Consider the following 20488-nt stretch of genomic DNA (forward strand, 5'->3'; position numbering starts at 1 on the left):
CATCTCATCCTTGACAGAATCATCATTTTATGTTTGGAGACATATCATCTCACCCCTGTTTAGAATTACTTTCCCACATTCATGGTACTCAATGTTGTGGCGTCGTTCTTGGATTTGAGTCTTCTAAATCTAGCCTCACAGATTGATCTTATTTATGATTGTGTGCTACTCAGGTTGGGCAGTGGAATCGTGAGGAGAGGCAACAACTACTACAAGAACAATACTCATTCAAATGTAACTGCAGTGCTTGTTCAGAGCTGAATCTTCTTGACCTTGTTATTCATGCTTTTAGATGTGTCAAACCAAACTGCTTTGGTGCTGTCTTAAAGTCTAATTCCTTGAAAGATTTGAAGTGTCCTCCATCGGCAAGCGAAGCTCCTTCCATTGTTTTAATTCCGTTCATTGTTCTGTTTGAGTTTGTATGGTTTCTTCCAGTCTATGGTGCTCAGATTTTACAAAGTACTCTTGAAAATGTACATATTTCAGTGGTTGATTATCATGACAATTCGTTTGGTGGGTCTAATATGTGGAGGGCCACTTCTTCAATATTGATCAGATGCTTCTTTCGAAAAAAATAACATTAATCAGAAGTGAGGCTGGCCTTTGCCAAGGTAAATGAGGAAGGGAAATGCTAGATCCTGGAGGAAGCTAAACAGAGAAGAAAGAATCAACGACTAGATTCCTCTTCTTTTGAAAACTCAACCGTTCGAGGTTTATCCATCCATTCTTAACTTCAGCCACCATACTGCCTAAAACAAGTTCAAAAGATGTGTCTTGGATAAGTTTTCCAAGAAGTCAAGCTACTCCTCTTTTATGGCGGTTCCTGGTCACTGCCTAATAAACGACTGACTAAAATTCTAGTGGAGCTGTCTGTTCAGGTGCTTTTCCAGATATTGAGTGCAGCATGTCTGGTTTTGCTTGAACTGGTTTTTATTGGTCAACTTGTTGAGGTCATTTTAAGTTGGTTATTTGTGCCCTGGGACACCTAAAACATTTCCTTTATGCAAGGAACTCCAGTCATTTACAAGTTGGAAGTTGAGAAGTAACCAGTAAGATCTTAATGGAGCAGGCTGTGGAGAAGTAAGGTCATTACAAACAAGTTGAAAGTTGAGAAGTATGCCGGGACAAGGTCAGATTTCCAACCCTGTTACGGGTTTTTTACAAGGATGGTTTCCTGAATCTAGCCGTTAAAGTGATAACTAGTGAAGATGTTTTCAGGATGTTCACTGCTTTGCTAGCTTGAGGGATTTCATTTATAACCAGACCAACTCTCTCATGAAATCTCTCTTCTCCATTTATTTCACTACCTGATCTAATACGCCTCTTAGCACAGTTAAACTATCAAACCCTAAAAATACTACATTACAAGTAAGAATCTGTCATAAGTTTTCTCTCTGTATGGATTTGGCTAATAGGAATCCAATAGTTTGGTTCTGCCACAAAAACTCCTGACTGTAATCCACTAAGTATTGCTCCATACAAGAAAGGTAAGTCAAGCATTTCTGAAGAAAAATGAACAAAGACTAACAGAATTTTGATTTCTTATAGTAGCTGAGGTTGTTGTTCAATGATGGTCTCTAGAGAATAAGCCTGGGCAAGAGATGACATGTTGGTGCAAGCACAATCTACTGTCTCAAAAGCTCGATTCTTCGCTGAGGCCGAATCCAATAAAGCTTCAGACAGTTGAGCTCTTAATGTAATGGTCTCTGCTAGAAGCATGGCTAGCTCTGTCTGTAGCTGAGAAACTTGGTGTTGAAGGGAAGCAATGGAAGCTACACAACCATATACAGGGTCCTTCAGCCTTGCATTGGCTTCATATACCAAGCTGTTAACTGCATCCCCTCTATGGCTCACTGGAATCTCCTGTTCAGAGGAAAACAACAACAATGGTTACTTCAGTAAAAAAATGCATCAAGACACTTTCAGAGGAAAAGTCCCTTAGTCAATGAAGCAGGAGACGCTTTTTTTTTCTTTTTTTTTTTTTACTTCTCTATTCTCATTAGCGAGCTATATTGCTTAGATTCAGAGGCATCAAATTTGTGCTAGAGTGACACTGCAGTGCACATGCACACCTAGTACTTGGGCTACTGGCATTTTCACAAACACTCAAGCTTCAGCTGTATTACATGCAGCATTTTGCTGACATTGCTTGCACCAAAAATCCGGTGGACGGCGGCGAACTTCTCCGGCTCAGCCGACGGGAAGTAAGGCACAAATATGCAGTCCTTGCTGCATCTTCTTCTTAGTAGCTTACACCCTGCACAAGGAGCATTCATGGGTGAGTTGGAATTGGTGGTGCAGCGAGACTTCATCTTGATGACCACATTTGCTTCCAATTATCTGAAACGAAATCTCTGCTTTATACGTGATTCTCCGCCGCCTTATTGAAAGAAACCTCAAGGTCGATGCTGAAAAGATCTCCTGCAACTTGCCCGATGCTGTGGAAAGATCTAATATGTAGCGGATTTGACCTGTCGTTAGTCACAGAAATCCATGGAAGAGAACCGAAACTGCCAGACTAGGAAGACAAACCCATACATGAACTGCACCGAAAAACATCTAATCTCGCTATATATTTATATTCAAGATTTGTGTCTGCTCCAGTGAAAGTTGTTTTCAACACATTTAAATTAGTCATTTAAGAAGATCCAAGTACAGCTCCCAGTGTTTTGTTACTAAAATACTTGCAGGCAACGAAATGGGTACATTGGTATCAAACCTTCCAAATACACCTCCACCATGGATCCACAGTCCCTGCACTCGGATAAATGATACACAGCTCTAACATTGAGTCCACAGAACATTGAAATGAAATGTGTTATCATCTCTAGTACTGGGAACCGAGTAATTAAGAGTATTTAAGGGTGCAGCTGGATTAGCAGAAAACATTCAAGACTGGCTTCTGAGGTGGCACAAAACAACTTGATGTAAAATTACAAAAATTAATGGCTTTCTGGGTTGATGTACAGAAGAAACCCAGGGTTTTTGATAGATGGGAAAAACTCCTCTACCCTCGTTCTTGTCTGTTTGCTTGAGTACACATTTAGTTGGAAGAAGTTAAGAATGGAAAATTCTTCATTCCAAAGTCAGTCATTTCTTTTTCAAGTTTGCTCTCATGTCTCTTTCTTGAGTACTGATTCAGTTGGGTGGAGTAAAGTAGCTAAAAGACACAGATAGGTGCTTGATGTATATAGCTTTTCATTTTCTCTATTTCATCTGAAGAGTGGGCAAATTTTTACCCAACTCTCAGTAGATTACAATGGTGAAGGCTAGGGCTGCAAATGGATTAGGTTAATCCACAATTCAAACCACCCTTAATTTGTCAAACCTGATACAGATCTCAAATTAATGAAGTGAATCAATATGGGATCAAAACTTTTCATTCACACACAATGTGGAAAAAAGTCTTTGGAACTCTAACCGATCCATATCACAATTTATATAGATTGGACTGGATCTTAAATCAATAAACTGGATCCCCTAATCTGTTAGCCACTTCCTCCAAACTCAAAACTCTGAAGCTCAGCTCTCTTTCTCCATTGGACCTCCTCCCCCAATTCGTCAAAACCCTATTTCTCCGCCGAATCTCTTCCCATTGGGTTGTCCCTTAGGGTTTGTTTGGGACCCATAGAAAAGAAAAGAAAATGAGAATTTGACAATTATTATTTTCAAAAATAGTTAGTAAAAATAAGATAATGATCAAATTCTCCTTTTCATTAACTATTTTTGAAAATAATAATAGTTAAATTCTCATTTTTTTTTCCATGAGGTTCCAAACAAACCCTTAAAGCTTCGCTATGTTAAAAACGGAGGAGAAGAAAGGGGGTGGGGAGTGACAACTGCATCGAGAGCTCTAGTAGGAAAGAAAGAACAAGTTACCCCTCTTGTTCATCTATATAAAGGGGATTTTTTTTCTTCTTCCTTCCAAGTAGATCTCATTTTATGGGTCTTTTTTTTTTAAAAAAAATTATTTTCAATTTTTAAAAATTATGTTTGAGCAATTATTTTTACCCTTGACCTTTTGACCATAGTTGAAATTATGATATCTAGCCAGTTATATTTTAAAAATATGACATAAAGTAGACTATTTGAAATCTACCCACAAAAAAAAACAAAAAAAACTTCAGCTGAGTTGATTGACCCATTCATCCTGTTCAAATTCAGAGGCTTTCTACCAAGGCACACCAAGGAAACTTAATGCCATGAATAAATGTCATACTTTGGATCCCCTTGAGAATAATGGAATACGAAACACATTGCAGTCTCCTCAACCTGTAGAGACATTTGTAGTCTGCCCAGTTCCTACTCAATTAAATTCTACATTGAAATCCTGTTCTTCAAGGGCCAAATGGTTCCTAACAAGCCACACCCACATCATCTGTCACCGACTGAGATAGAGACAGAAAATAAATCAATTGACATAGTGATTTACTGCAACTAGGATTCTCCAATGTGACACAAAAAGAGGAATGCCCTTCTCCTTTCTTAAGGCAATAATGGAAGCTGATTCCTAACACCTCCTTTCATTACCAAAGGAAGCTGATTCATTTTAATGGCAACTCTGGATCTTTTTTTTTTTTCCTTTTATCCTTTTCTTTATTCTGCTTGAAATAGGGTTGAGCATCAGCAATTACAATTGCAAGTCAACAAAACACATGAAAATCATAATCTTGGATACTGGAATTGAATAGTGAATATTTGCAACAACAAAGAAACTGAAGATCTTGGGTTGTATCAGAAAATTACAATCACAAATTCATGGAGGCTGATCCTTTGCTCAACAACATTGAGATCTTAATTTACAGTCCTCTCAGTAGGAGGATCCCTTTGAGCATCCAGCTGCCTCCACCAACTGCATTTTTTAGGCCTTCCAACCACTCTGTCAGTCTCTTTTCCATGTTCTAAAAACGCCAATTTTGATGTACCAGAAACAAGTCAAACAAAATCTATTGATACAAATTCTTTCTTTTCATGTTACCTGTTCAGCCAGAAACAGGGTCAGCCAAGCACCGAACTCTACATTTTCTTCGTTCAAGCTTCTTCTTGAAAGCGTGGTGGGAAAAAATTAAGGAAATTTTGAAAAAAAAAACATTTTGATTGTATCCTATTCAGATTTACAGTATAGGTTTGTTATAAACTATGATTGGATTGCCAACTCTGCCCATGCTAAGGGAGATTCCTTCAGATCCGCAGCAGGGGAGATATCCACCCCATTTTCCAGTGAGGAACATATTGATTCCATGGACGGACGTTTGGTTGGGTCGGGTTGAACGGAGAGACTAATCACCTCACAGATCACTCGAAGGTCGTCGTACCTGAAATATGTCAGTTCTGGGTCAACCAGATAAGATATCATTTCTGGCAGGTCTAGATATTCTCTTGCCTGCAAGACAGAAGAGCAGAAGATGGTCAACCAACAACAAACTTATTTGGGGATCAATCAACTACAAATACAACTCATACCAACCAAAGGAAAAAAAACACAATTAATGTGACTGGAATCTGGACTTCTTACCCAATCCACCAAATTGCCCCTATCTTTGCAGTATGTAGGTCTGCCACTAATTATTTCTAGTAAAAGAACTCCGAATGCAAATACGTTGCCTTGGATGTCCATATCACGTCTTTCAATCAAATCAGGTAAGCCACAAAATGCATTTCCATTGCAGATTGAATCTGAGTTCTTTTTAGATAATATTGTTTTCCATCTCTCAAAATCGACCAGCTGCAAGGAGGGAAGCAATTCAAAATAAAAACATACAACTAGGATGTATGGAATCAAATTACGACAATTCAAAATTAGACAGAATCCATAGATGAACACAAAACATAAAGAGTTATCCACCACTTAATACGTGGATAGAATGCCCAAACACCCCACCATGCTCATCCAACCATACAAAAAGGTCATGCTCCAAAAATCTCCCCAATGATGATCCAAATCAAGAACTAAAGGGCTCCGGAATTTCACACTCAACTCAGTTGAAGATTTCCAAAACAGTGAGGGGTTCAAATCATGCATGTAATCTGTCTACCAAGTGGATCTCTGAACTCAAGTATGCAATGCATAGTTCATGCCCTAAAGCCATGGGTGTGCATGTGCTTTGTATATCAAAATTGACTACCGCACCTTAGATGAAAAATCTTCGGTAAGATATACAGCACTGGAATTCAACTCAGATATTGTAAATGGTGGCTGAAGCTCTGTATGCAAATATTTTAGACCACGAGCAATACCCAGAGCAATTCTCATCCGCCGGATCCATGATAACTGACATCCCTCACCATCTGTAATCAAGTTTTTAAAATCTATACTTAGTGATGTTTAGATATTATAGATATGAACAATCAATCAAAAACCATTATAGAAAGAAAATTGACTTACAATGGAGGTGTTCATAGAGGGTTCCGTTTGATGCATACTCAAATACCAACATTCTTGAAAAAGGGTCGTTCTCTCTGCAATAGCCAAGTAACTTCCCTGTGTTCTCATGATTTAATCTTGCCAAATCTGCCACCTGAGAACCACTAGAGAGTTTCAAACCTCTATTTTCCCAAAAAGTATTTGGTTTCTTAGTGGCCCTTCCCATCTTGAGATTATTTAGTCAGTGTACCAGTAAATCAAACAAAGCAGTTGGTTATCACAAAATGCTCAACAAATTTCCAGCTGACTTTGAACAGAGGTACTGAGCCTTGTTTTGGCACTCTAGATCCTTCCAAGTTCATAGTCCTATTTAGCCACAGTAATAAGCGACATTTTGGACAATTTGGAAATCGAAGATCATTTTTTCTACTCAAAACTTACTCTTGAAGAGTAATTTATTCTTGTGATGAGTTACATTTTATGATTCAAGAATAAGTGGCATCTCATTAGCAGAGTGGCTGTCTGGCTGAGACATCTTGCATGTGAGGTGAGATGTCTCAGATTTGCTAGGGGGCGAGATGATACAGCCTACTTTATAAATTACCAACACATACTGTATCACTGAGACACCTCGGGCGGGTTTTGGACTGGCTAGTTGCTTCAGAAATCTAAGACACACTCCCCTGCTAATTAGGTTTCATTGATGTCCAAATAGTAAAAAGGCAGATCCAGATAAAAAAACCCATTGATCAAGCCCAATAAAATTTTATCTGCCAGTGCAAGTTAAATATAAAAAATCATAAATATTTCAAAAACTTTGACTAAAGTTGTTGAAGCATCAAACCACTTGTGGACCAGTAGAAGTTTGAAGAACAACTTAAGAAAAAATCTCTGAATCACTTAAAACATTGTAACAGTTATACCTCTCGCTGAAAATAAAGCTCAAGATAGCTTGTCCAGAACTCTTCTGAGATGCACAAAGAAATAACAGCAATTTCAGGCCCCCCATCCTTCATGGTTCCTTTGTACACTATACTGTCAGGTGATGTGCCGATAATATTACTGAAATCTTCACATGCCACTTCAAGCTCCTGACGATTTATTCTTGGCACGTCCTTCAGCAACTCAGCATCTATTTAAAGAAATAGAGATAAATCAGAAAACAATAACAAACATAATAAAAATTACAACAACAACAGCAACATGGAGATAATAGATTCTGGAGGATGATGACAACAATGATAAAAGAGCCAAAGTCACCTATGAAAATTGTAATATGGTCCTTCATGCTTCCTGTTTTCTTCCATGGAATTATAACTGAAGGCTTGGCTCTGCATCTTTTAACTGCTGCAAAAACTGCAAACAGCAGGAGCGACCCAACAATCACTCCAGTTGTTATTTCTAAGGCTAGAAGCCATGTCGGTTTTGAAGAACTATGGTGAGTCATTTCATTCTCAAAGTGCCTCTTATCTGGTCTGGGGGCTTGATGCACTTTGGCGGGTAGTGTGCCACCTACAATTTGGAAAATGACAAACATGACATCAGTGGATCATTCTATTTTAGGATCTACAAAATCTCTTTAATAAATGAAATTCAGTTTTTTTAAAGATGTCAGGAGCAAGATGTTAGCAGAATTATTTATTAAAAGGTAACTTATGGATCTTTTAATTAAACTGCAGCTTCTTTTAGGAGATAGGCTTATCCAGTTGGAATAATTCTGAGCAATCACCAATCTATATGATGAGCTCCAGGTTGAAGTTTATGGTCCACAAATAATACCTTGCAAAATGCACCATAACATGATTCTGAATGAAAAAAAAAAAAAGTTTCAACATGAGGTAAAATACCCCAACGTGGTCTTCAAGACATTATTTAATTCATAATATAACCTAAGTAAATAGTGTTTCATTTGATCCATCTTGACTGCACTGAATCATGTTTTGTTTAGATGTGCACATGTTTTAATGCTTTATATTTGGGGAATTGGGTTTGAGAGAGAGTGTAAGGTCAAAATTCTGCTGTGAGGGAAAAATAACAAGATCGTTTCTTTCTTTATTTCTTTCCGTTTCCATTTTCACTATTTCCATATATACTGACAATGAGTGATAACCAAATTCATTGTCAGGGTTGGTTGGTCAGCGGATGCATACCACATTGTTGTATAGGCCTTTGTAGCCTTGCATCTTTATCTTTGAAGCAATTACCTTGAAAGTTTGATCTGTATATAACATATTTGTGAGAAACCAATAAAAAACTAACATATACAGACATAAATGAGAAGAAAAATTACATACTTGGCAAGATACTTTAGGCAGGTAGGTATGCTTCCAGCAAAAAAGTTATATGAGAAATCAGCATTTTTTAGCTGAGGTGAGTGGCAGAATCCAGTCACATTTTGGTAGGGGGTGTACCTGAAGAACCAACCCAGTAATAAGGCATCTCCGTGCAATAAAGGAAACTTAATAATAGAAAGCTGAAAAAGTTCTGTAAAAAATGATTGAATCCTTACATTGAAGAACTGACCCAGTAATAAGGCATCTCCGTGCAATAAAGGAAACTTAACAATAAAAAGCTGAAAAGTTCTTTCAGAAAATGATTGAATCCTTACATTCCATGTTTGTTGGATGTGAAGTTGACTGGATTATTATTGCCTGGTAGTGTCCCTTGTAGTTTATTCCTATCCAATCTAAGTTCTACAAGATTCCTCAAATAGCTTAGCTCAGGTGGGATGATCCCAGTAAGACCATTATATTGCAGGTATCTGTAAGAAAAAAATTTCACAAAGTATGAAGCTGTAGCTTGAAGTAGCAGGAATAAAATAAACATGAGTAACAATCAAAGCATCACATACATTTTCTCAAGATTTGTCAAATATCCCAGCATATGTGGAATGGGACCTGAGAGACCATTCATGCTTAGATCCAGTAATTCAAGGCTGTTAATCATAGCGATTTTTCCAGGAATTGCACCCAAGAAGGTATTATTGTGAAGAACTCTGCAATTGAAAAGGGGATTCTTGTGTAATGAAAAACAACATCTCAAACTGCTTTGGTTTGAAGGGGAAAAAAATTATTGAATAGGTAATGGCATGGATAAAACATACAGTTCTCGTAAGGAAGTCAAGTAGCTCAGTTCTGGTGCAATAAATCCTTTCAGTGATGCACTTGAAAGGTTTCTGCATAACCCAACCACATCTAGAGATTCAATAGATAAACACACGCACAATACCCACAGATAAACTACTGAAAAACACACAAATTGATACAAGTAGAAAATCCTTACAAGGTTATGACATGATATCGATCCATTGAGCAATAAATGCCTGTCCAGTTGCAAGCATCTTGGCCACCTAGTGCGTTCCAATTTGACAAAACTGAAAATGGGTCCTCATAAATGGCCTTCTTGAAAGCCATGAGAGCAGACACTACAAAATTCCAAAATATAGATTAATAATTATTTATGGATCACTGAAACAAAAACTGAAATCACAATAGGACATAAGGTTGGGTCCTATGAAATTTGCTTCCCCGTAAGTTATGCAGCTGAAGAAATCAACTACATTGTCCACATTCTTTAAAATGTAAAACGGATCACTTGCTGGTAAATCTCATAGAAACTCACTACAGAACTCTAAATGTCAAACAGCACAATATGATCATCAGAACTGCCACAGTTCGAACAGAATCCAAGCAACTCATATCAGTGATGGGACCAAAAATTGCTACTTTAGCAAAATATGGACGAATAAATCCTCAATGACATCAGAAGAGTTCAGAAATTTTTTTCAATGACATAACAACCAAGACTAAGAAAGTCAAAGTTTAAAAAAATAAAAAAACAAAGACTTTCTTCACTAATAATGAACAAAGAAACTCAACCTAAATCAAAGTATTTATGAAGATAGTGAAAACTAGAGAGTCCCATCGGAAACCCAGAATAGACATCCACAAAACCCGAATATTACAAAAACCCAGGATCCAGACACTCGCAAGAACAGAGACAAACTCCAAGAACCCAACTGAACAAAAAAACACTCAAGAGTTTTTTCCCCACACTAAACAACCAAAAACTGCGAAAGAAGCAAACGATTTATCAACAGCAACAAGCAGCTAAAACACCTTTCCTACATTTCAAAATCCAATGCCACACAGAAAAGGAACATGATAACACAGAACAAAAACTGGGTACATCAAATCCTCCCAAAAACTGCAAGCAGAGAAAAAATTTACCTTCATTTGACAGCAAAGAATTGGAAGCCACAAACTGAGCAGCTAAGCTGACAGCAAGAAGCTGCACAAACACCACAGACTTCATCTCTCCTGCTTCAGTGTCACATAATCCAGAGACCCATGAAAGTAAACACCCACAAAGAAGCAAAGAAGAAGAAGAAGAAGAAGAAGAAGAGATGGGTTATGAAAGTAGCAGACGAAAAAAAGTAAAAATGAGAAACCAAGCTTGAAGACAGTCAAAAAAGATTAAAGAAATGGCAGGTTCGAGCAGGGACACCCAGAATGACAAAAAAGAGAAACCAAAAGAGTAATGAGAATGTCTTTATGACTAATGAGCACCAGAGAGTTTGTTTGGAGGAGAATTCCGAATATTTTGATTTTAGAGAGAGAGAGAGAGAAAAAGAGAAATGATTGACTGTAGATCAGCAGATCCGATCCTCCCATCTTATCTGGACAGAATACCTTACAAACAAAACCCCATCTCCCCCTTCCATCTTCCTGATCCGACAAAGACCCTTCCTCACACCCCTTGATCTCTAGACACCCAACCCATTTGTGAACCCTCCTGTGGGCCTATTTTGATATTTGGTATTTCAGAACCAAATATCTGGACATAATGGGTGCAGAAATTATAAGACTTGTCTACAAAGGGAGAGCTTGAGTCATCCCTTTCCAAGAATCAGTCATTTATGCAGGCCAACTTTGTCATTCTATCCTAGCCGTTGATGAGGTTAACCAACAAAGGAAAAGGGTACCAAGAGGGTCATTTATGGAATAAAAAAATGTGACAGCATGCTTGAATGCAAAGAATGGAGTTAGCTGATACTTGAAGCATCAACTATGTTGTCTGTACTTGGTAGGCTTCAGCCATGACTGAGCATTCAAGTCTGTTAACTAATGTTGGATGTGACATCATGGAGTTACCAAAACTGTCTTGATTTTATAACTAAACATTCTTCATTTGTATGCTGTATTTAATAAGAATACACATCTTTAAATACAAATGTGAACCATGATTTTTTGATTCACCTGGTCGACTCATAACACAAAAGAGTTAGTTCGGATTTTAAAATAGGTGAGTCGAATTGTGGGGAGGAACTCTTCTATTTTGGTCGAGTCCATGCGATTCGTTGTAGTCTCACTAATGGAGTAGCGAATCCTTATCCAACTCGAATTTTTGTGTGTCCAAATCGGGTTTTCAATCTAAGTCGATAAACCTTAGTTAAAACACAAAATGTGGTACATATTACATCAAGGCTCAAATTTTTGTTTAAAATTGAAGAAGATCTTAAGACATTTATGAGAAAAAAAAAGGGTAATCTTATCTCAATTCTTGGAGGTTTTTTATACAGATTGGTACAAGACTTAGTATTGGCCGGTGTCGATCAATATACCTCGTATTGGATTTTTTAGACTCTCATAATATAGGACTTATTTTGGCAATACTACATCGTATATACAGCCTGATACAAACTAGTATAATAATTTCTATCTCCATAAACTCAAATACGTCGATATTTATACAATACCAATACTAGTTGGGGAAATTTACAAGTATCTTTCAATAAAGATAATTTAACAAAAAATAAAAATACAATCCTTCAAATGGACCTTCTATAATGAATAAGATTAGGTAATTTGGAACCTTCCAAGCAAAGGATTATTGATGGCTCCACTTCTTCTTCATCTCCAGTCTTTCTTGTTCTAGGTGATGTCTTCCAAATTAGACACAAGATAACAAGGTTTAATTTTAAAAAAAATCTGTTTATGCTGTGGAGATAAAAACCAAAGTGATGAAGAGAAGGAAGGATTTCAAAAAGGGAAGACAAAGTGGAGACTAGTGACTAATTTGTTGGATTAAACAAAAGGTAACATTTGGGCTACAGCTTTCAAAAGACAAGCAAATAAAGCTTCTTTCCTCCTTTCAATTCCATCAAAAGGCCACCCATGTGCTTCCTTAAAGCAATGTCTGACCTTTGAGAGCTCTCCTTCTGCTTTGATGAGACCTGCACTTTGTGGTAGGTGTATTTGATTTTAAATGGTCCCAACAGTCACTGTGCTTCACTTTGAAAATATTTGAGTCTAAGAAAGAGAGAGAGAGAAGGCAGATAATCTGTTCCTTTCACTCTACAACAAACCCATCCCATATCAATTAAGCCCTCGTCCTCTCTTCATGAAAATGACTCTAAACTACATAACAAAAGAGCATTGAAAGGTCAACAAGATTGATTTTTTGAAATGTCTTAGAAATGGGTTTTGAGTCACTTCAGTGTATTATTGGCACATCTTCTCCAAATCAATTTAGTTATGACTAAATCAATACGTATTCACCGGTATCAGCTACATGATTTGGTATCGGGGATCTTAGTATTTATCGACCAGTACGACAAACTCGTATGTGTACCATAAACCATGTTTTATTGCTATATCTTATCTTATAATTAAGGCTAAAGGAAAAGTGCTAATGGGTTAGTGAGTGCAGAAAAACTGAAAGGGTGAGGCAATTCATTAAGAAATAATTGTTTTGAAGATGCTTCAGTTCAGAACTTGCCCTGTGGTCTGAGACATTAGAAGGGTGTTTTGAGTGTCCTAAGTACAAATTTTATGTACCCTTGACACATAAACTTAGGCACCCAAAAGAATATAGAACTAAGAATATAAAATATAAGCACAAGGCTCAAGCTGTTGAGCACAAGAAACAGTGTTTTCTTTTCATTTTTCAGTTTACTTTTTTATTCCATTGAACTGAAGTAATAGTTTTTTTCATTTGCTAAAGAACTAAATTTATCACAAAGTGCTCATAAAAATTTTCAAAAACCCATTATAGTGTATAGAAGGAGACTAAGGAGAGAGATTTCAGAAACCCATTACAGTGTATGGAAGGAGACTTAGGAGAGAAATTTCAGAAACCCATTACAGTGTAGAGAAGGAGACTTAGGAGACAGATTTCAGAAACCCATTACAGTGTATAGAAGTAGACTTAGGAGAGAGAGATTTCAGAAACCCATTAGTGTATAGAAGCAGACTTAGGAGAGAGACATTTCAGAAACCCATTGGAGTGTATAGAAGCAGACTCAGGAGAGAGATTTCAGACACCCATTACAGTGTATAGAAGGAGACTTAGGAGAGAGATTTCAGAAACCCATTACAATGTATAGAAGTAAACTTGGGAAAGAGATTTAAAAACCCATTATAGTGTATAGAAGGAGACTTAGAAGAGAGATTTCAGAAACCCATTACAGTGTATAGAAGGAGACTTAGGAGAGAGATTTGAGAAACCCATTACAGTGTATAGAAGCAGACTTAGGAGAGAGAGATTTCAGAAACCCATTACAGTTTATAGAAGGAGACATAGGAGAGAGATTTCAGAAACCCATTACAGTGTATAGAAGCAGACTTAGGACAGAGAGATTTCAGAAACCCATTACAGTTTATAGAAGGAGACTTCGGAGAGAAATTTCAGAAACCAATTACAGTTTATAGAGGAGACTTAGGAGAGAGATTTCAGAAACCCATAACAGTGTACAGAAGGAGACTTAGGAGAGAGATTTCAGATACCCATTACAATGTATAGAAACAGACTTGGGAAAGAGATTTAAAAACCCATTATAGTGTATAGGAGGAGACTTAGGAGAGAGATTTAATAACCCATTATAGTGTATAGAAGCAGACTTAGGAGAGAGATTTCAGAAACCCATTACAGTGTATAGAAGGAGACTTAGGAGAGAGATTTCAGAAACCCATTAAAGTGTATAGAAGAAGACTTAGGAGAGAGATTTAAAAACCCATTATAGTCTATAGAAGGAGACTTAGGCGAGAGATTTCAGAAACCCGTTACAGTGTATAGAAGAAGACTTAGGAGATAGATTTAAAAACCCATTGTAGTTTAACAGAAGGAGACTTAGGAGAGAGATTGAAAAACCCATTGTAGTGTACAGAAGAAGACTTTGGGGAGAGATTTTAAAACCCATTATAGTGTATAGAAGGAGACTTAGAAGAGAGATTTGAAAACCCATTATAGTGTAAAGAAGGAGACTGGGAAAAAACTAGAAATTGGGATTTGAAAAACTAGAAAGCTAATTTCACCTCTCGCCTTGAATCAAGACTCTTTGATGGCCTACGTTCGCTGTTGACACGACCGAAGAGTATAAAGAATACACTTTGTAAGCATCCATATTGATACTAGTTTTTCTTTCTTTCTTTTTTTATTCCTTCAAATCCGAAGTGTATCCTCATCGTTTTTGCAGATGTGGATATTTTAGAAAGCTAGCATAGATAGAAGGAGAGAGAGAGAACGGAAACTGCGATTTGAAAAACTAGAAAGCTAGCTTAGATTAAATATTGAAGGAGATGAAAGAGCCTCGAGAGTGTAAGCAAATAAAAATAGTGCAACAACCGACCATCTTTCCTGCATGGCCAGAATTTTATATGCATGGCATGATTGGGATGAGAAAGCTTGAAAACTGCCTCTAAAGTTTGAAAAAACTGTTGAATAATAGATCAATAAGGGGAGACACTTCAAAGAATCATAAAACACAGCAATTAAAGCTAGTTTTCTTGTCGATCCGGAAAAGTTCTTGTGCCTCTCCTTCCTCCCTTACAAGTCATTCAACTTCTACGATAAATTAAATTAGGGGTTGGTATAGGTTGGGTTAAATGAGAACTTGACGGCCGGGAGGAGGTTGGCTCTTTACCCCTTTGGGTAGGGATAAGGTCAAGAGTACAAGTAGCTACGGACTTCCTCAACTCAGATTCATAAGAATTTATTGTTAGAAAAACTGTAATAGTAAATCTTAATCCAGAATTTACATCATGCCAGAATATTATGATTGAATACATACCTGAATCCATTCCAAAAATTTCGTCTTTCTGTTGTGGAATTTCTATGACGAATGATATGAACAGATGATTGGTGTTATGGTCTTTCTCAACTAAATCTCCTTGTTCCTCGATGGACCTTCGTCTCTCTTCCGGATGGGGAGAAGGAAAACTGTATGTGATTTAGTATATTGGGGACCATAACCATAATGTGTCTCCTTATATAGGGTTCTTATAATTCCCTATAGTATCTACTCGATTAACCCATATCTATGGCTCATTCCTTAATGGGCTTAACAAAATTAGATCACTTAATTTCAGCCCATTTCATTAAAAATAGAAAATATTATTGCATAATAAATATGTTATCCAAATTAGAATAAGAAATGTGAATTTCCTAACATTTATTTCCCTTAATAATTTAGAAAAAGACATTCAAATTCTTTAAAAAAAAATTCTTTACTTCAATGAGGAATCTAAAGAAATAAAAATTAATTATTTCGGAGTCGGGGTTGCCAAGATGACGAGTAAGATTAGAGTATACTACTAGTTATAAATTCAAAATAATTTCGACAACAATTAGTTTAAAATGGTCCATTCCAGTTTTTTCGAGGATGGACGTACGTATCGGTCTTGTATACATATTAAACACCCAAAATCTTATATATCGGCTGTATTGGTAGATCCAATATTCCTCAATATTGGCTTATACACCCTCGATATCGGTTATATCCCCAATATATAATCCGATATGTATAAGTAGATACACAACATACGTCCACAATACACAACCCAATACCTGCCATAACTTTTCCAAATATGTTTCCTCCATCAACAATGTTGACTTCTCTTAGTTCAAGAGAAGTCGGATTTTGATTTAATGGTAGCAACTTTTGGAGTTTACATGCCAACTTCTCTTAACTGAACAAGTTTTCTTGGATTTGTAATATAGATCGTATTTGACACTGGCAACTAGAATTTTTTAATTTCTAGAACTTTACATTGAGCATACTAACAAAAAAAAATAATTCACTTTCACTTTCATTTTCCATTTTATTTTGAAAATGCACTACCCCCACCCCCAAAAGTAGAATAAAAGAGAAGAAAACATTACTCTAGCATTAAAATGGGAGTGACCAATATTCGACAAGGCATCCACTATCATGAGTTGTGTAGTGCTTGCAACATGAGGAGTTGTCAGACAGAAAACTACTGAAAAGGATCATTCTATCCTTCTTTCCTGCATCGAAATGTCAGACAGACACTGTTCACTATTTGCAAAGTGTTGGAGGATAGGACCCAAACCCACGCGACTAAGGAAGACCCACATATCCAAGTGTGTTAGAAGATAGGCCCAAACCCATAAGACCAAGGAAGACCCATACATCCAAGAGATAAAACAAGATCAAGGTCGATAGATCAAGGCAAAGACCCATATGGTAGGATGGTAAATAAAAAGTCATCTCTTAGATATGGCATTAATATAATTAGATTAAAGTTCTAGGGTTAAAACCTTAAACCCAAAACCCTAAGTTCAGGGGTATTATTATAATATAGTAGTTTTATTAATCTAGAAATAGAGCTTCAAAGGAAGGGTTAGACATAGATATTCTTATTAATTGAAGATCTTGCAGCAGTTACAGAGATGAAGCTAAGCTAGATGAGAAACGGGTAGAATGGAGTTTGTTCAGAAAGATTGAGAAGTGGGAGAAGAGTCTATAACTGGAAAAAAACTGTCATCTGGTTTGCTTTTTCCTTTCCAATGTTTTTTTTTCTTCTGGGTAATTTACTTGAATTGAAATTGAAAATGCAGAAGAAAACAGTTGAATCAGCATGACTCGAGGAAGAAGAAGAAGAAAAACTATTCTTTCAGCTGCTCTCTTCTCTTCCCTTGGATTCACTCTATTGTTGCATTCACTGCTTACATCAATTACCATTCATGTCTCGAATTGCAATCACTTGTAAATGAAACGAATATCAACTATGATCATCGATTGAGAATATAAGCTTAAGCAGGAACAACAATGAACAGGCCATGGCAGGAAGAATGTTGCTTTGCAAGCTTCAAACAACCGCTCTTCATTCTCACAATACCTGCAGGCATGAGTGAACCACATTGTTGAATATTGTTAAGGAATGGGATAGGGCCTTGGACCCATTTTAACATGGTATCAGAGCAGGTACTCATATGTGAGCCTGCACCTAAATTATCTACTTGTAGAGCCACAAAAGAGGGTCTACACCTAAATTATCCACTTGTAGAGCCACAAAAGAGGGTCTACATGTGAGGGGGTGTTAAGGAATAGTCCCACATAGATTAGTGAGTACAAAGATCTTGAGTTTATTAGTTGGTAAAGAGGTTTCCTAAGTTAACTAGTCATTTTGAGATAGGGTCTTGGACCCAATTTTACAAATATCATTCATAACTGTAGCTTGAGAAAAAAGGACTAAGAGAATCATTTTCATGAATGAAGAACACTCGATTAAATCTTTCATTCTCATGTTCATGATCAACAAAATCTGGCTACAAAAGGACCAGACAAGTATTTCAATGAAAAGCATAATCTAAATCACTTAAGAGGTTTCTCCCAATAAAATTTCATGATATTAACTTGCCACTTAAGAGGTTTTATTATATCAAATTTGAATTTTCATGTATTTAAGGAGTTTAGATTTGCTAATACGTTTATTAGCAATAAAACGTTATCCCCTTCGATCATACGGCGAGAACAAATGAAAATTTTTCTTCTATATAAATAGGGATAGACCTAATGCTAGTACATATGTACTAATAGAATCGAACCATCAATCGTAATGCATTAGAAAATTAGGATGATATATAGAATTTTTGAGCGAATTCATTTGAGTTTTGCTTTGTAGTCGATCGTTCTCAAATGTAATCCAACTAAATTTCTCTTAAATACTATAAACAACTTTGAAAATTTGCATAATTGAATTGGGCACACATCAACACTAAAGGGTTGGTTTTATGTATTTTACCTATTAATATTTGGGTTGGGTTCAGGTTCAACTCTGACCCGATCGGTCTTGGTTTAATTATCAAAATCATAAATAGAGATTAAACTAGATTGAATTAGATTAAACCACTTAAAGCAATAGATTAAACCCTTAGAAGATTTTAATTTTAAATTCATATTCTTTAATTTACCTTTCTTAATATACATTTTAATCATATTTTATGTATTCTTTAGAATTTTAAATGGGTTAATCATATTAGAGTATAAACCAATTCAACAATATGTTCAAGTTTGGCTTGACCTAAACTCGACTTCATGTAGGGGAGGCTCTCTATGGCCTACTAAGCATGGAGGTCTCCCCCACCCTTCCCTTCTATGAGCCCGGCTCACAGCTCTGAGGTTAAGAGGCTTAGCGTCAAGTAGTACTAAATTGGATCATGTCTGGTTAGATTCTCTCTGCCTCGTCCTCACAAACTGCCAATTCGTGAGCAGAATTTTATACTTGATTGCTTAGAATTTTGGTCTCTTCGTCGTCGTTTCCACTTTCCAAAAGGTTGTAAACAGAGAAAAAGTAGCCTTTTCTTCGTTTTCTTGAAGGCCGAGATGAATCTGAAAAAGGGTGATTTCAGAAAGCTACCTTCTTCGATTCAAAATTCCATGGTGGCCACTTTAACCCCCAAGACTCTACTGGTTGTTTAACCTTAGATTAAACCAGAGAGCCGTCTCCCCACTTCCTTAAATACCCTCCCACCTCCATAATTCATTCCCGTTTCATCAACCTCTGTCTGTCTTGCTCGCCTCGAAGCTCTCGCTTCCTTCCATCCAATGGCTCAGGTACGTCTTTTCTGTTTTTTTTATTCCTTTTTTTTTTTTTTGTTTTTTCCTCTTCTTGAAGCATAGAAATTTTCTGGGACTTTGGTACTGAATCATGGGGATTGCAGAATTTGGTTCTGTTTTTTTTTTTTTTTTTTCTGCTAAATTTCCCTTTTCCCTTTGATTGAATGTTTAAGCAAAAGGTGGTGATCAAACTTCCAGCCATGGCTGATGAGAAGACGAAGCAGAAAGCCATAGAGGCTGCAGCAGACATATACGGTACTCCTCTAATCAATTTTCTTCAACCCTACCTGTCATGCTCAGAGCTTGATTTGGCTTGAAACTTCCATTTTATCTTATCTTAATAGAATTGAAGAGTCCATAGCGCAAAAACTCTTACGGATATTCATGTTCTTCATCAATTACTAATTTTTTGTTTTCCAATCGTGCTAGTGATTCATGTAATCAACAAGAACAGTTGTTTGAATCAGATCCCTGACGAAAAACACGAAGCCACTACCCTTGTTTTTCGCTCGTAGAAATTCATGTTCTATTGGTATTTAAAAGGAAATCCATTGTCCTGCAATTCTTTTCATTAGCAAAATATACCTATTGAGGAAACTCCAATGGCCTCTTACCAACCCAGTTTCATGATTCACAAACTGAATCATTTCTCCGTCCGAAATCCATCTTTTGCTTACAACAAATGCATTTTATAATCTTCAGAGTAGATTTCGTAACAAGTCTGGCATGTTTGATAATGCAATATGGATATTCCATTTGCAGGTATTGATTCCATTGCCGCCGATTTGAAAGAGCAGAAGATGACAATCATAGGTGAGATGGACACGGTGGCCATCGCCAAGAAACTGAAAAAAATTGGGAGAGTAGAGATAGTGTCAGTTGGTCCGGCCAAGGAAGAGAAGAAAGTGGAGAAAAAGGATGAGAAAAAGGATGAGAAAAAAGAAGAGAAGAAAGAGGTTAAGAAATAGGGGAAAACGGTATATTATTCAATAATTGAGATGGGACTCTTGTTATTTCCAACATTTTATATTTATTTATTCTATTCAAAAATCTTGCAAATTTTGTTTAATTTTCAAGCATTGTTGTGTAAATCTTGCAAATATTCTCCACTTTGATCTAACAAACACCTATGTTGAGACATGAAGAATAGATTAATGATCTCATAACAAGTTTTCAAGATTGAAATCTTAATCAAGTTGGAACCTCAGTTGAATCTATTTTGGGTGAAGTCATGCCAGAAGGTGGAAGGTGGCCAACTGGAG

At 36.7% G+C, this 20488-nt stretch overlaps 3 protein-coding genes across 4 annotated transcripts; 1 reads left to right on the top strand and 2 right to left on the bottom strand.

Moving 5' to 3' along the window:
* Positions 1–1426: 1426 nt before the first annotated feature.
* Positions 1427–2762, bottom strand: LOC137938655 (LOB domain-containing protein 24-like). The gene is made up of 2 exons (XM_068783628.1): positions 2127–2762; positions 1427–1863 (listed from the first exon to the last, which is right to left on the bottom strand). Exons 1-2 carry the CDS (start codon positions 2310–2312, stop codon positions 1543–1545), a joined length of 507 nt encoding a protein of 168 aa, XP_068639729.1. The 5' UTR covers positions 2313–2762; the 3' UTR covers positions 1427–1542.
* Positions 2763–4336: 1574 nt separating this feature from the next.
* Positions 4337–11005, bottom strand: LOC137939240 (probable LRR receptor-like serine/threonine-protein kinase At1g63430). The gene is made up of 13 exons (XM_068784473.1): positions 10594–11005; positions 9647–9788; positions 9468–9539; positions 9216–9359; positions 8973–9125; positions 8659–8775; positions 8515–8582; positions 7625–7876; positions 7288–7496; positions 6386–6518; positions 6131–6288; positions 5516–5725; positions 4337–5383 (listed from the first exon to the last, which is right to left on the bottom strand). The coding sequence occupies exons 1-13, from the start codon at positions 10676–10678 to the stop codon at positions 5138–5140; spliced, it is 1989 nt and encodes a 662-aa protein (XP_068640574.1). The 5' UTR covers positions 10679–11005; the 3' UTR covers positions 4337–5137.
* A 7834-nt stretch (positions 11006–18839) lies between these two features.
* LOC137939235 (heavy metal-associated isoprenylated plant protein 39-like) lies at positions 18840–20276 on the top strand. 2 transcript variants are annotated; one of them, XM_068784464.1, is made up of 3 exons: positions 18840–19223; positions 19400–19481; positions 19989–20276. In XM_068784464.1, exons 1-3 carry the CDS (start codon positions 19215–19217, stop codon positions 20192–20194), a joined length of 297 nt encoding a protein of 98 aa, XP_068640565.1. In that variant the 5' UTR covers positions 18840–19214; the 3' UTR covers positions 20195–20276. The 2 variants fall into 2 exon arrangements, with proteins under 2 accessions (XP_068640565.1, XP_068640566.1); XM_068784465.1 differs by lacking the exon at positions 18840–19223 and having other exon boundaries at positions 19391–19481.
* The last annotated feature ends 212 nt before the right edge of the window (positions 20277–20488 follow it).

The sequence above is a fragment of the Aristolochia californica genome, unplaced genomic scaffold (assembly GCF_029961685.1).
Source record: "Aristolochia californica isolate CCGP_79_NKW_82.1479 unplaced genomic scaffold, dmAriCali1.0.hap1 SCAF_8, whole genome shotgun sequence".
In the NCBI taxonomy this organism is placed as follows: domain Eukaryota; kingdom Viridiplantae; phylum Streptophyta; class Magnoliopsida; order Piperales; family Aristolochiaceae; genus Aristolochia; species Aristolochia californica.